Source organism: Trichechus manatus, unplaced genomic scaffold, assembly GCF_000243295.1.
Source record: "Trichechus manatus latirostris isolate Lorelei unplaced genomic scaffold, TriManLat1.0 scaffold00052, whole genome shotgun sequence".
NCBI classification, from domain to species: Eukaryota; Metazoa; Chordata; class Mammalia; order Sirenia; family Trichechidae; genus Trichechus; species Trichechus manatus.
Window position 1 is genome coordinate 15059237 of NW_004443988.1, and position 15206 is coordinate 15074442.

Genomic DNA, 15206 nt, shown 5'->3' on the forward strand with positions numbered 1-15206 from the left:
TCCCTCAGGGAGTTTGGATGTGTCTATGGGGCTTCCATGACTAGTTGTGAGGATTTTTGTTTTCTTTATGTTGAGGTGAAATCCATACTACTGAAGGCTGTGGTCTTTGATCTTCATCAGTAAGTGCTTCAAGTTCTCTTCAATTTCAGCAAGGAAGGTTTGTCATCTGCATATTGCAGGTTGTTAATGAATCTCCCTCCAATCCTGATGCTGCATTCCTCTTCATAGAGTCCAGCTTCTTGGATTATTCGCTCAGCACACAGATTGAATAAGTATGGCGAAAGGATACAACCCTGACACACAGCTTTCTTGACTTTAAACCACGCAGTAGCCCCTTGTTCTGTTTGAATGGCTGCCTCTTGATCTAAGTACAGGTTCCTCATAAGCACAATTAAGTGTTTTGGTATTCCCATTCTTTGCAAAGTTATCCATAATTTGTTATGATCCATACAGTCGAATGCCTTTGCACAGTCAACAAAACACAGGTAAACATCTTGCTTGTATTCTCTGCTTTCAGCCAGGATCCATCTGACATCAGCAATGATATCTCTAGTTCCATGTCCTTTTCTGAATCTGGCTTGAATTTCTGGCAGTTCCTGTCGATGTACTGCTGCAACTGCTTTTGAATTATCTTCAGCAAATTTTTACTTGTGTGTGATATTAATGATATTGGTCAATAATTTCCACATTAGGTTGGATCACCTTTCTTTGGAATGGGTACAAATATGGATCTCTTCTAGTTGGTTGGCCAGGTAGCTGGCTTCCAAATTTCTTGGTATAGATGAGTAAGCAATTCCAGCGCTGCATCCGTTTGTTGAAACATCTTAATTGGTATTCTACCGATTCCTGGAACCTTGTTTTTCACCAACGTCTTCAGTGTAGCTGGGACCTCTTTCTTCAGTACCATCAGTTCTTAATTATATGCTACCTCCTGAAATGGTTGAATGATAATCAATTCTTTTTGGTACAGTAACTATGTGTATTCCTTCTATCTTCTTTGGATGCCTCCTGTGTCATTTAATATTTTCCCCATAGTACTGCAACTTGAGGACTGAATTTTTTCTTCAGCTCGCTCAGCTTGAAAAATGCCAAGTGTGTTCTTCCCTTTCGGTTTTCTAACTCCAGGTCTTTGCACATTTCATTATAATACTTTACTTTGTCTTCTTGAGCCGCCCTTTGAAATGTTCTGTTCAGCTCTTTTACTTCATCATTTCTTCCTTTTGCTTTAGCTACTCTAAGCTCAAAAGTAAGTTTCAGAGTCTCTTCTGAACTTCATTATGGTCTTTTCTTTCTTTCCTGTCTTTTTAATGACCTCTTGCTTTCTTCATATATGATGTCCTTGATGTCATTCTACAACTTGTCTGGTCTTCGGTCATTAGTGTTCAATGCATCAAATCTATTCTTGAGATGGTCTCTAATTTCAGGTGGGATATACTCAAGGTCATACTTTGACTCTCATAGATTTGTTCTAATTTTCTTCAACTTTAACTTGAATTTGCATATGCGCAATTGATGGTCTGTTTCATAGTCAGCCCCTGGCCTCATTCAAACTCTTACCACAGATGTAGTCAATATGATTCCTGTGAATTCCATCTGGTAAGGTCCACATGTACAGTCGCTGTTTATGTTGTTGAGAAAAGGTATTTGCAATGAAGAAGTCGTTGGTCAAAATTCTATCATACGATCTCTGGCATCATTTGTATCACCAAGGCAATACTTTCCAACTACCAATCCTTGTTTCCATTTTCGCATTCCAATTGCCAGTGATTATCAATGCATCTGGATTGCATGTTTGATCAATTTCAGGCTACAGAAGTTGGTAAAAATCTTTGAATTTCTTCATCTTTGGCATTAGTGATTGGTGGTGTACATCTGAATAATAGTCGTATTAACTGGTCTTCCTTATAGGTGTATGGATATTATCCTATCACTGACAGCATTGCATTTCAGGACAGATCTTGAAATGTTATTTTTGACAATGAACGTGATGCCATTCCTCTTCAACGTGTCATTCCCGATAGAGGAGACCAAATGATTGTCTGATTCAAAATGGCCAATACCCGTCCATTTCAGCTCACTAGAATGCCTAGAATATCAATCTTTATGTGTTCCATTTCTTTTTGACAACATCCAATTTTCCTAGATTCATATCTCATATCCACATTCCGATTATTAACGGATGTTTGCAGCTGTTTCTTCTGATTTTGAGTCGTGCCACATCAGCAAATGAAGGTCCCGAGAGCTTTACTCCATCCATGTCATTAAGGTTGACTCTACTTTGAGGTGGCAGCTCTTCCCCAGTCAGATTTTCAGTGCCTTCCAACCTGAGGGCTCATTCTGGCACTATATCAGATAATGCTCCGCTGCTTTTCATAAGGTTTCTAGTGGCCAATATTTTCCAGAAGTAGACTGCCAGGTCCTTCTTCCTAGTCTGTTTCAATTTGGAAGCTCTGCTGAAACCTGTCCGCCAAGAGTGACCCTTCTGGTACTGGAAATACTGATGGCAAAGCTTCTAGTATCACAGCAACACACAAGCCACCACAGTAAAACAAACTGACAGACACGTGGTGGACAATTGAGATGGGCAATATTTTTTCTCTGAAGGGCCACTTCCCCAGAGATGGTCAAAATCAGTAAAAAGCTACAAAGAAAAAAATGTAAATTAATCCATCACCCTGCTTTTAAATTAAGAACAGGAAACAGGGTATTTATAAAATAAGTATAATAAAGTTTTTTAAAAAGTACTTCAGTTCTTTGTGGCCATAGAAAAAAATAACGAAAAGATATGAAAAGAGCAGGAGACAGGTAGTGGTGAGGAACCAAGCAGAAATGTAGAAAGGAGAAGGGGAATACATAAGAAAGAGATAAAAATATGTGCTAAGAGGAAAACAAGAAGAGTGTGATAGGGAAAAAGCAGACAAAAACATCACAGGTTAAAAATTTTATGGTTTCAAGGTGAATATTAGAGTCTATTCTCTTTTATTCATTTTATCTATAGGCTTTATATTGTTATATATTATTTATTGTTCTTAGAAATTTTGATTAGCTGATCAACCACTATTCACAATCCTTTGGGTATTCTTGCCCTTCCATGAAAAGAACCTCCATACTACTTTCAGGCTATAGATACCACTTCACAGCCCGGCAAAAACTAAGTTAGGGAACAGAGACTGTCCATCTCTCATCTAGGACAGGTCAATCCGGAGCACTCCCTGAATGATGAACCCAAGATTTACATTTCTGGCTTGGCCAGTTCTCTCATGGGCCTCTACTATAATCCTAATTAGCCTGGGTACTAGGTAGGTGCCTTTGAAGTAGAGGTGAGCTCTTCTAACCTGTTTCAGTCAATGCAGTTCCAGAAGCTCTAGATGTGAGCTAAAAGCCCCCACATAAAAATACTGCTTTTTCATTCATCCAACAAACATTTAATAAGCAGCCAAAATGTGTTAAGCACTTTGATGGATATAAAAGACTCTGGGGTTGTAGCCTATTTGAGGGAGGTTGAAATGCACACAGTTAAAATACACTGGAGTAACTGCTATAGAAGAGTTCTACTGAGGACACTATGAAAACATGAAGAAGGGCGTGAAACTACTGGGAGATGCGGATAGGGGATGTTGGAAAAAACTTTCTACAGGAGCTGATGTGTGAATTGACTCTTATATGATAATAGGAGAGGGGCAGGTTATGTGGGAACCAGTCTATTTTCCTTTTAGGGTTCTCAGTGATCACATCTCTATTTGGTCTGAACAGGCTTTTCTTATGTTATATATAAGTTTTATTCTGTATCAGATTTTCCTTTTGATCTTTACCCATTTAAAAAGGTAATCTCTTTAGCTTACTGTGGCAATATTGAATGCTATTCATATCTACTAAACGATCAACCTGTTCTTTGCAAACTTAATGGGCATACTTTCTATTTACGTCCAGGTCATTAACGAGGATACTAAGTAATGCTGGCTTGAGACCTGACTCATGTGGAACACAGTTTGGTATACCCACCCTTGGTGATGTTGACTCTGACAACCACTCATTGGATATTGCCAGGTACCTTGGTCAACTGTCCAATTCACCTATGTATAAATTTTTAGCTTATAGGTGAACATGTTCACATGAAACAAAATCCAGACCTTTCACTTTTCTGCAGGCAATTAATCTAATTGTTTCTCCCTTTATTTGATCCCTTGCACAAAAGAAAATATGAAGTTAGTGTAATATAATGTTTTCTTCCAAAGTTGTGTTTTTACTGTGGAGACTTAAAGACGTGGCTTCACTTAAGACTCTAATCCCTATCCCTCTTACTAGAGGGATGCTAAGTTTTTTACATTATTACCATTCATCAAAATCAGGCTGTTTTGCTGTCTCTCTAAGATTTTTGCTTTTGATTAGTTCTGAGAAGTAAAGACTTAAACTCTAAAGTTGATAATAAACCATGAGTTCACAATTACAATATTTAGTTTTATTTTTTGAAGTGCAAATATTTACTATAAAAGATGATGCTGGCACTGGTGAAAGCTGTGCTTTAGAGAGGCAGAGAGCTGGGACTAGTACAGATATCTTTTTCACTAAATCAAGGTTAATTGCATGTAACTATGTAATTTATTTCAAGGTAGTCTATGTGATAAAACTTGGTCAACAAAATTTATTTACTCTACTATTACAATGGAGAGAAAATATAAAAATTAAAGCCATCAATACTATCTGGTTTTAAGGAAGAAAAAAAAAACTGATGTTTTAAGGAAAATAATATTGTGACTTAGCAGCAATCAGTTCCAGTATGAGGGAAGACTGGCAATAATGTGAAACAAGATATGAGAGGAAAAACAGATGTGGAAATCCACTGGTTTTTTTCTCCTCTGTAAGTCAAGAGGACTACTAAAGTTAAAGAACTAGTCTATAAAGGTATTCTATGAGGGTATTTTCTACAAGGAATATATTTAAAAAGGAGCTATGAGTCAAAGACCCTGGTTATTGTTACTTTCACTGGACATATATCTGCTCAGGAAGAATCATACATGTCAGCTTTGAGGACAGATGTCTAATACATCATTTCAACTTTAAAGATCCAAAGTCGAAGTCTGGCACTCTCACCAACCCACCCACCCACACAGATACTCAGCTCTTCCTGCAATCCTCACCATTTCAATAAATGCCAACTCCAATCTTCTAGGTGCTCAGACCAAATACCTCGCTGTCATCCCTGACTCCTCTTTTTCTGTTATATCCCACATAAGCAAGTCTTTGTCAGTTCTATCTTAATAACATAGCCAGAATCCATCCCCTTCTTACCATCTCCACTAATAGCCTCCTCAACCAAAGTATCATTATCTTATGCTTTTATCAATGCAATAACCTCCTAAGTAGTCTCTGGCTTCTACCCTTGTCCAACTATAGTCTATTTTCATAGTTTTTTTATAACTTTACTTTTGATATGATTTCAAACTTATAGCAAATTACAAATATAGTAAAAAGCACTCTCTTATATCTTCTACCTGGATTCCCCAATTATTAGATTTGTCCCATTTGTTTTATTAATCTCTCCGTTTCTCTTATTCTAATATTTTCTCAACAGTTTGACAGTAAGTTGCACATATATTTTAAAAAGTATACTTTCTAAGAACAACAACATTCCCTTACCTAACCACAATGATAAAAACCAGGAAAATCAGTGTTGATGTAACATTATCATCTAATCCACAGGCTATATTCCAGTCTCATCAATCATCCCAGCAATGTCCTCTACGTAGCTAACCCCCTGCACTCCTGCCCCATCCTCTAGGATTCAATCTAGGCTCAGTCACTGTATTTAGTTGTCATGTCTCTTTAGTCTACTTTAATCAGGAAGAGTTCCTCAGTCTTTTTTTGGCTTTTTGATCTTGATAGTTTTGAAAAGCACAGAACAGTTATTTTGTAGAATTTTCCTCATTTTCAGTTTGACTGATGTTTCCTCATGATTAGGTGCAGGTTATGCATTTTTTGGCAAGAATCTACAGTCTATTCTTAACATAGCTGCCAGATCATTCTACTCTTCTGCTCAAAACCCTCACTCAAAGGAAAAGTCAAATTTGCTATGATAGTCCAGAAGGTCTTGTGTGGTGCTGTCAACTGCTATTCTCTCTGTCTAGAATATTCTCTCCTCAGATATCTGAATGGCTTGTTTTCTCTCTTCCTTGATGTTATTACTTGAAAGTTAGCTTTATTTTTTATGGTGTTAGATAAGTCAATTTCAAAAAAAAATCCAAGGATAGCAGGAAAACACTGAAAAAGATAAGCGATGAGGGGTCTCGCCATATCTGGCATTAAACATACTATAAAGCCACTGTAATTAAACAGTGTGGAGTATGGTACTGACACATGAATTGACAAAGCCAGTAGAAAAGAGAAGAAGCCCGGAAATAGACCCGACAACATACTAAAATTCAGTAGATGATAAAGCAGCATCTCAAACAGCGAGGGCAGACATGCGATTCTTAATACACGGTGCTGCGATAACTGGGTAGCCATTTGGAAAAAAAGATACAGTCAGATCAATACCTCACATTATACAAAAGAATACACTTCAAATGGATCAGGGCTCCAAATGTAACATATGAAACAATACAAGGACTAGAAGAAAACATAAATGAATTTCTCTTTTGCCTTGGTATAGAGAAAGGTTTCCTAACTGGCTCAAAATCCAGAGTCAATAAAAGATTGATAAATTTGCACGGGAAAAACCACCATAAAGTGAAAAGACAACTGACAAACTTGGGGAAAATAGCTCATATATATATATATATATATATATATATATATATATATGTCTATGTCCATGTATATGTATATATATAGATACACACACACATATGTAAATATACACATACGTACACACACACACACACCCTTAAAGAAACCCCACAAATCCATTTTCATTGAGTCAGTTCCGACTCATAGGGACCCTATGAGGCAGAGTAGAACTGCCCCATAGGGTTTCCAAGGCTGTAATCTTTACAGAAGCAGATTGCCACATCTTTCTCCCACAGAGCGGCTGGTGGGTTCAAACTGCCGACCTTTTGGTTAGCAGCCAAGTGCTTAACCACCGCACCACCAGAGCTCCTATATACACAAAGGGCTAATATCCCTAATATGTTTTCTAAAACTCTTAAAAATTGAGAGTCAAAGGACCAAAAACCCAATAGAAAAATGGAAAAAATACAAATGGACAATAATAAACCAAAAACAAACAAGCAAACTAACAAAGCCCTTAAATATATGAAAAGATGTTCAAACTCCCTCATACTTAGAGAAAAGCAAATTAAAACAACACTGACAAACAACTGGACTGGCCGAGAAGTAAAAAGGAGGCCGCAGGAAATAGGCGCTCTTGAACATGGCTGGTGGAATGCAAACTGGTGCAACCCTTGTGGAGGGACTTGGGTAATATGTATAACAAAATACATACGCACCTACTTTTTTGTCCTAGTTCTGCCACTCATTAGGTGAATGACATTGGGCAAGTCAATTCATATCACCAAAGTTTGATCTGCTCATCTATCTGTAAAATGGGGATAGCATCCCTCCTTGTCTACTCACAGGATCATGATGAGATTCCAAGGGCAGTTTTAATAAACTATATATCCCTTTACTGTTGCCTGGGGCTAAGGGGCATGGGGTGGTGGGACTGACTTTAAAGGGGCATGAAGGAACTTTTCAGTGTGATTAAGTATTCCATACCTTGATTGTGTTGGTGGTGACATGGATATAAACCAAACCAAACCCACTGCCTTCAAGTCGATTCCAACTCATAGCAACCTTACAGGACAGAGTAGAACTGCCCCATAGGGTTTCCAAGGAGTGGCTGGTGGATTCAAACTGCCGACCTTTTGGTTTGCAGCAGTAACTCACCGCACCACTGGGGCTCTGACTTGGATATACACGTGTATAAAAAAAATCAAACTGTACGCTTAAAATGGGTTGCTTTTATTTATAGATAAAATATACTTCTATAAAGGTGATTAATAAGAAAAAAATCTATATATCCTTTTACAAATGTGAGGTTATTTTAATAATAATCCAGGCCATCTGAGAAAAACTGGTCAAGGCTTATTTAGTAATGATTTACAAGTTGCCGTGCACTGTCCTTTAAAATGTCTGTGACTTAGCAAAGCAAAAATGTTCACAACTAACAAGAACCATGAAATAACAATTAAACTTTCACAAACCTGGCCATTTGCTTGTAAGCTTCTTCAGCTACTGCAAAGATATGGGGGTCCATGTCCCCCATGTTCTGACCACTGTATGCATTAATGATATCTTCTCCATAAATAGGCAGCTGTTCGTAAGGATTTATAGCTACTAGGACTATACCTGGAAGGAGGAGGGTAGGTAAAACCAGCATTGGTTATTCCTGGTGTGTTTTGAAGAAAGTCAGTGTTTTAAAATTTCATCACTATTATCACTGTCTCCTATATGATCTACTTGTCAGTATTAGAAGTCAATGGTAACCAAATGAGAATATCAAACTTGGTAAAGCGAGAATTACAGCTAATATAAAACCTCATTTCAATTTCAATTAATACTGAACTAACAAAATTGTAGGTTTAAGGACCAAAATATATCATAGCCCTTGCCTCTGAACCCGTTATATTAATACCTAGTCCTGAATAAAACATCATTTAAAAATTGGACTAATTGTTTAAAATAATGAAAATTGTGGCAATGTTATAAGAATTTTCATAATATTTAAACCAGAACACCCACTTCTAGAAATTTATCCAAATGAAATAATCAGAGATTATGCAAAGGTTTTTTTTACAAATATGTTTATCATATTATTCTTAGCAGTGAAAAGTAGAAACATGCTGAACGTATAATAAAGGGAGAGTGAACAAATAAATTCTGCTACATTCACATGACAGACTATTGTGCTACCACCAAAAAATCATATTTTCTGAAGAGAATAGCCAAAGTCATAGGAAAATAGGATATAAAACTATATACACACTGATTCTAATTTTATATCTACATATACTGTCTCACACATACACAGAGAAATAAAGGTTTATTTTTCAGTGGTGAACTATATGTAATTGCTTTTCCTTTTTTACACTTTTCTTTATTTTCTAAAAATTTTCCAGTATGTGTGTATTAATTTAATAAATCAATTCATTCAACAAATACTGAATGAATTCCAACTATATATCAAGTCTTTTTGAAGTGCTGCGTTTACAACAGTAAACGAAAAAGATCAATCTTTGTCCTCATGGGGCTTTTAACCTAGTGGGGAATTCAGATAATTAACAAGATAGTAATAAAAAAAATACATATATGTATACATATATATATATATATATGTATATATATATCATATAGAGTAGCAAGAAAAAGGAAGCAGGGAAGGGAGACACATAGCAAGGACAGGTAGGAGGGCTGTGACTTTAAATGAGCCAGCCAGAGAAGGCTTCACTGAGAAGGTGGCATATGTGCAAGAAAAAAATAAATTGAAGAAAAATGGAAATTGAGAAAGAAATATTCAGCGTTAACGGGGCAAAGAGGAGTCAATATCAAGGATATAGAGGATATAAGTTCTTTTCAAAAGAAAAGGTGGCTGTCTCTGTCCAAAACAGGAGAGTAATGAGGAAGGATGGCACAGAGCTGGTTACACCACACAAATGAACTATGGAAATCTTTGGAACAGAATGGAAACGTAAAGAAACGATGAAAATGAATGGAAATCTTAGACCTGAGCCTTGGAGGAGAGAGTGATTGATGAAAGAAAGATGTCAGTGGAGAAAAAAAAGAGGGAGGGGAGAGGGAGAAAAAAAAGCATAAGAAAAAAATACAGAAAAGAAGGGAACAGGGAAAGAGTGCAAAGAACACACGTGTATGAAGATGCACACGCTTAATTTCTAAGAGAGAGAAAAAGAATCAGGAGCTGGGTCGCTGGCCACTAACGTTGCAATGAGCAGAGGCCCAGGCAAGCAGGATCAAGCAAAAATAGTCACCACAGGTCAAGTCAATCCTGCCTTTTTAAATAATTGAGAAAAAGATAACACTAAACTTCTTGAAGCAGCCTCAAAGGTAAGACTCAACATCTACTCTTTGGAACACCTACTCTTCGTGTACTAGTTTTGTAAGAAAAGAAAATAATGGGTAAACGTGGCACTGAATTTGGCATGTGACCTCTGTGGGGAAAAAAATCCAAAAGATGGGCCCAGTTCTTTTTACTCTGAGCAAAATAAATAAATGGAAGAACTTATTCAGCATAAAATGCTACTCGGCTGATGGATATTGGTAAATTTTTTTGATAACTTTGACATCTCTAAGAGAAAATCCAGCTATAGCCTACTTTCCTCATGTACAGTATTTCCATGGCTATGTCCATTAAAGGAAAGAGTTCACAAGTCCTCTCAGACAGTGAGGCACACTTACCACAATATGTATAAATAAGTTTGGAATCAATGAAGCGGACTCTGAGATTGTGGAGCACAGCAGGCTCATGAAGATAGCTGAGAGCCGTGAGGTCATTTTCACCCACAAGTATGTCAGGATTTCGCAAGTGAGGCAGCTCCTTGGTCTTTGGATCTAGACAGTATTCCAAATCCTAAAAATGTACAAGACACAGCATCTGGATAAATCATGGCAATGAAAGCAAAACTGGCCCGCTCATTTGCTTATATCCTATTCCTGATTTGCTCCTCAGATATTAAATGCATTCTTTTCCTGGCACCTTCCAATACCACACAAAACTGGTAGAAATGGCAAACAATAAGGAGAGCTTTCTTTTTCACATGATGTATTAACTTGTATTAACAATTTTTGCTAATATGGTTTGAGAAGTCATAGCCTAGACTTTTTTCACCCAGTTACTAGACTAGGAATTTGAAACCTTTATAACTAAGTAAGCTTTTTAATGTTCTCTTCACCTATGAGAAGCAAGAGGTAGTATAACAGAGTGGTCAAGAGTTTGGCTCTAGGGTCAGATAAACCTGGCTCAAATCCTGATAGTGGAATTTATTTTTTATGTGGCCATGGGTATGTTATTTAACCTTAATTCCTCTTCTATAAAAATGGGCATAATAAAAATAGCTCCCAGGCTTGTGGTAAGAATTAAATGAGGCAACGCCTGACATATGGTAAGTACTTATTTAATGAGGTACCTGTCCACAAAAAATTAGGAAGTACTATTCACTTTAAAGCTGTGAGAATAGGGTTTTATGGCAAAAGCCAACTATGGAAATTGTTCACTCAGCTATGCATTAAGGGCAAATAAGATACGACAGGTGAAAAGGAAAATAAATGCAATTTAATTATAGGAAGGACAAGCTGGTTTTGTAAGAAGCCACTTTTGTTAATATTGTAGAGCTACAGAGAAGACAAATATTCAAATCAGGTTGGAACGAACTATGCTAAAGGGGAAAAATTTTTAGAATCTGTCCCTTGACCTTTCTCTCTGCCTGTTTTCTAGGGTTGAAAATACTTCCCCAAGGATGACTGGTCCTTGCATTGGACCCTTCAATGCACAGTTTCCTGTTCCTTGCTTTCCCCAGCCAACGCCTTAAATTGCCTTCACTACATTCTCCTTTTCTGCTCATTTACAATGTTTACACCCCAATGACATGAAAATATAGTGTTTAGATCTGAGCAACAGTGATCCCCAGGTGATGTGAATCTTTAGAAATGTCTAGAATCTTCACGGCTTAATTGATAATACTGTTCTTCATGGGGTGTTAGCAAGACGACGCCAGAGCGCAACACAGAAGACTCTCTTACAGTCTTCATTAGAGAATGGAGTTTTGAGTGTGGGAGGAGGTTAGAACTGAGATAACTTTAGAGAAGACACTATAGTATAGGTGGGAGATTATCTATAACTACTTTTTTCCCTAAATATTTTACTGTGTTTTAGGTGAAAGTTTACACAGGAAATTAGGTTCCCATTTAACTATTTTTATACAAATTGTTCCATGACATTGGTTACAATTTTCACAATGTGTCAGCATTCTCATTTTTTCCATTCTGTTTGCTCTGTTTCCATTGATCTAGCCTCCCTGACCCTCCTTGCCTTCTCATCTTTGCTTTTGGGTAAATGTTGACCATTTGGTCTCAAACAGTTGGTTGTTCAAGGTAGCACATTACTCACAGGTGATAATGTTTATTTTATAAGCCAATCTATTACTTGGCTGAAAGATGACCTCTGAAAGTGGTTTCAGTTCCAACTTCAAAGGGTATCTTAGGGCAATAGTCTCAGGGGTTCCTCTAGCCTCTATCGGTCTAGTAAGTCCGGCCTTTTTTAAGAGGTTATGAGTTTTGTTCTACATTTTTCTCCCATTCTATCTGGGACCTTTTATTGTGTCCCTAGTCAGAATGGTTGGTAGTGGTAGCTGAGCACCAACTAGCTCTTCTGGTCTCAGGATAGAAGAAGCCATGGTTAGTTTTGGCTATTAGTCCTGTGGATTAGTTTCTTCTTTGAGTTTTTTATTTCCTTCATCATCTATAACTTCTTTATAAAAATTTTCCTCTTGGAATCAGGCTTGAAATGCATAGAACCTGCTCCCCTGGAATTGTGAGACATCATCAAATAAATGTATTCTTTTATGATTATAAAAGCCATGTTCGCTTTTGTCTTCTCTATTTTATCCTGAGACCCTAAGAGACTACAATTACTAAAAGGGCAAGGGTACTATGACAGGTGATAGATTTCATAATGTCTATTCTTCTTGTTTCCTATTCCTACACTTTCTTCTATTAATATACACGTCATTCTATTCATGGATTTTAAAAAGTTAATTTAAAAACATTAAAGCACAGACACTGTACTCCAGTTAGTAAATATATTTCTCACAGAGGAATGAGTTAGCAATTCTGATATTAAATCACAAGTATAACAAATAAGTAAATATATTGTAGATAATGAAAGCCAAAAAAAGAAGTTGCAAATAAACAAAGGGAGAATACTGGAGTGATCCCTGTGGTGCTGGATTGGAGTCAAAGGTATCATTATGAACTCATAGTTTTATTTAAAAATACATCTACAGATAGATATTGAAATATATAGATATTTACATATATCTCCTATCTCTGTCTGCTAAAGGGCCTAAGAGCAGTGACATCTCAGTAGCAATGAGCTCATTTAGTACCCACATCGTGGTTGTTAAATACCATTCTCCAATCAAAGGAACCAGGACTAGGGTGAAAAACATAGAAGATAAGCCTGGAGCAGTACCAGGAAGTAAGGAAGTGTTCATAAAAAAAGGACGGGATTTTGAAAAGACAAAAGAACCAACCATAAAGAGCTCTCAAAAGCCAAAGATGGGACAATTTGAGTGACAAAATAAATACTGATAGTAATGGAGAATAAAATAAATATCCATTAGCCCATAATGATACAAATGATTGAACAAATAAATGGGGGAGAAGAGACAACTCTTCTTTACAGAAGAATTTCAATTAATAAATGTAAAAGTGAGGAAGATAGACAATCAAATTAGAATACCACAGTAATAATTGCTATAGGCAAAATCTACTGATAAATTCTAAAACTAGTGGGCAAAAGTTTAAGAAAAAACAGGATATATGTATAGCCTCAAAGTATCTCCCCCAGAACATTTATCAATTACAAAGGGAAAAATAATAACTTTACAGTGGAAAAACCTGGCGGATATCACATTAACAAAGTGATCAAGGCTAACATCACCCATAATAAGCCATGTCAAAATCATGCACCCTCAGACATAATGCACTGAGAAAGGCAGATCGCCTCCATGGTATTCCTCCCAAAAGGCTATAACCTTAATCTAATCATGAGAAAATATCACACAAATCCAAACTGAGGGACACTCTACAAAATATTAGTATTTCTCAAAAAAGCCAAGGTACCTGGTGAGTAGCGTCCGGGGTCTTAAAAGCCTATGAGCAGCTATCTAAGATACTCCACTGGTCTCACCCCTTTGGGAGCAAGGGAGAATGAAGATTCAACAAGATACAAGGGAAAGATTAGTCCAAAGGATTAATGGACCACAACTACCATGGCCTCCACCAGACTGAGTCCAGTATAACTAGATGGTGCCCAGCTACCACCACTAACTGCTCCAACCGAGATCACAACAGAGGGTCCTGAACAGAGCTGGAGAAAAATGTAGAAAAAAATTCTAACTCACAAAAAAAGACCAGACTTACTGGTCTGACAGAGACTGGAGAAACCCTGAAAGTATGGCCCCCAGGCACCCTTTTAGCTCAGTAATGAACTCATTCCCAAGGTTCACCGTTCAGCCAAAGATTAGACAGCCTCATAAAACAAAATGAGACTAATGGTGCACAACAGTCCAGGGACAAGCACTAGAAGGCAGTAAGGTACAGGAAAGCTGGTAATATGGAACCCAAGGTTGAGAAGGGACAGTGTTGACATGTCATAGGGTTGTGAACCACTGTCATAAAACAATATGTGTACTGTTTAATGAGAAATTATTTGTTCTGTAAACCTTCATCTAAAGTACAATAAAAAAAAAAAATTCTTAAAAAAAAAAAAAAAAAGCCAAGGTATGAAAGACAAGGAAACACTGAGGAACTGTCAAAGGAAGGGTCTAAGATATAACCTTTTCACTTGTCATATCTTAACAATTAAATGCAATGTGTGACCCTGGATTAGATCCTGATGTAGAAAACCTGGTAAAATTCAAGTAAAGTCTATAGCTTAGTTAATAGTATTCAGTAATAGGATCAATGTTAACGTCCTAGTTTTTATTACTGTACAATGGTTATGTAAGGAGTTAACATTACGGGAAAGAGTTAACAGTGGATAAAAGATATACAGAACTCTCTGAACTACATCTGCAACTCTTCTGTTAAGACTCGAACTATTTAAATAAAAAGTTAAAAAAAATTAAGCATGACTATCTGTCAAATGTATATCTATGAGCCATCTACTTTTCATAAACTATCCACAGAAAACCACTGTAGTTAAATAGAACAAACATTTGCCTTAGAATCAGAAATTCTGTTTTCAAATCCCAGCTCTACAACTTCCTGGTTCTGTGACTTAGGCAAAACCACTTAATGTCTCTAAGCCTTGGCTTCCTTATTTCAAAAACAGTGATAATATCACCTACAAACCCACATGGTTGCTGTGAAAATGAACATGAGTAAATACCCTAAAGTGCCTAACACTGTGTTGAACAAATGAATTCCTTAGTTGGGCAGTCAAGGCCCTCCTAATCTAGCCTACTTCTTCC

At 36.9% G+C, this 15206-nt stretch overlaps 1 protein-coding gene across 7 annotated transcripts in view; it reads right to left on the bottom strand.

The window, feature by feature from the left end:
* The window catches only part of MYO5A (myosin VA), a 272641-nt gene that overhangs the window by 147003 nt on the left and 110432 nt on the right, over positions 1-15206 (bottom strand). For all 7 annotated transcript variants that reach the window (XM_023732489.1, XM_023732490.1, XM_023732488.1 and 4 more), the window contains exons 3-4: positions 10411-10582; positions 8202-8346 (exon numbers count right to left, since the gene is read on the bottom strand). In XM_023732489.1, the coding sequence (XP_023588257.1) occupies positions 8202-8346; positions 10411-10582 (317 nt within the window). The remainder of the gene's footprint in view (positions 1-8201; positions 8347-10410; positions 10583-15206) is intronic.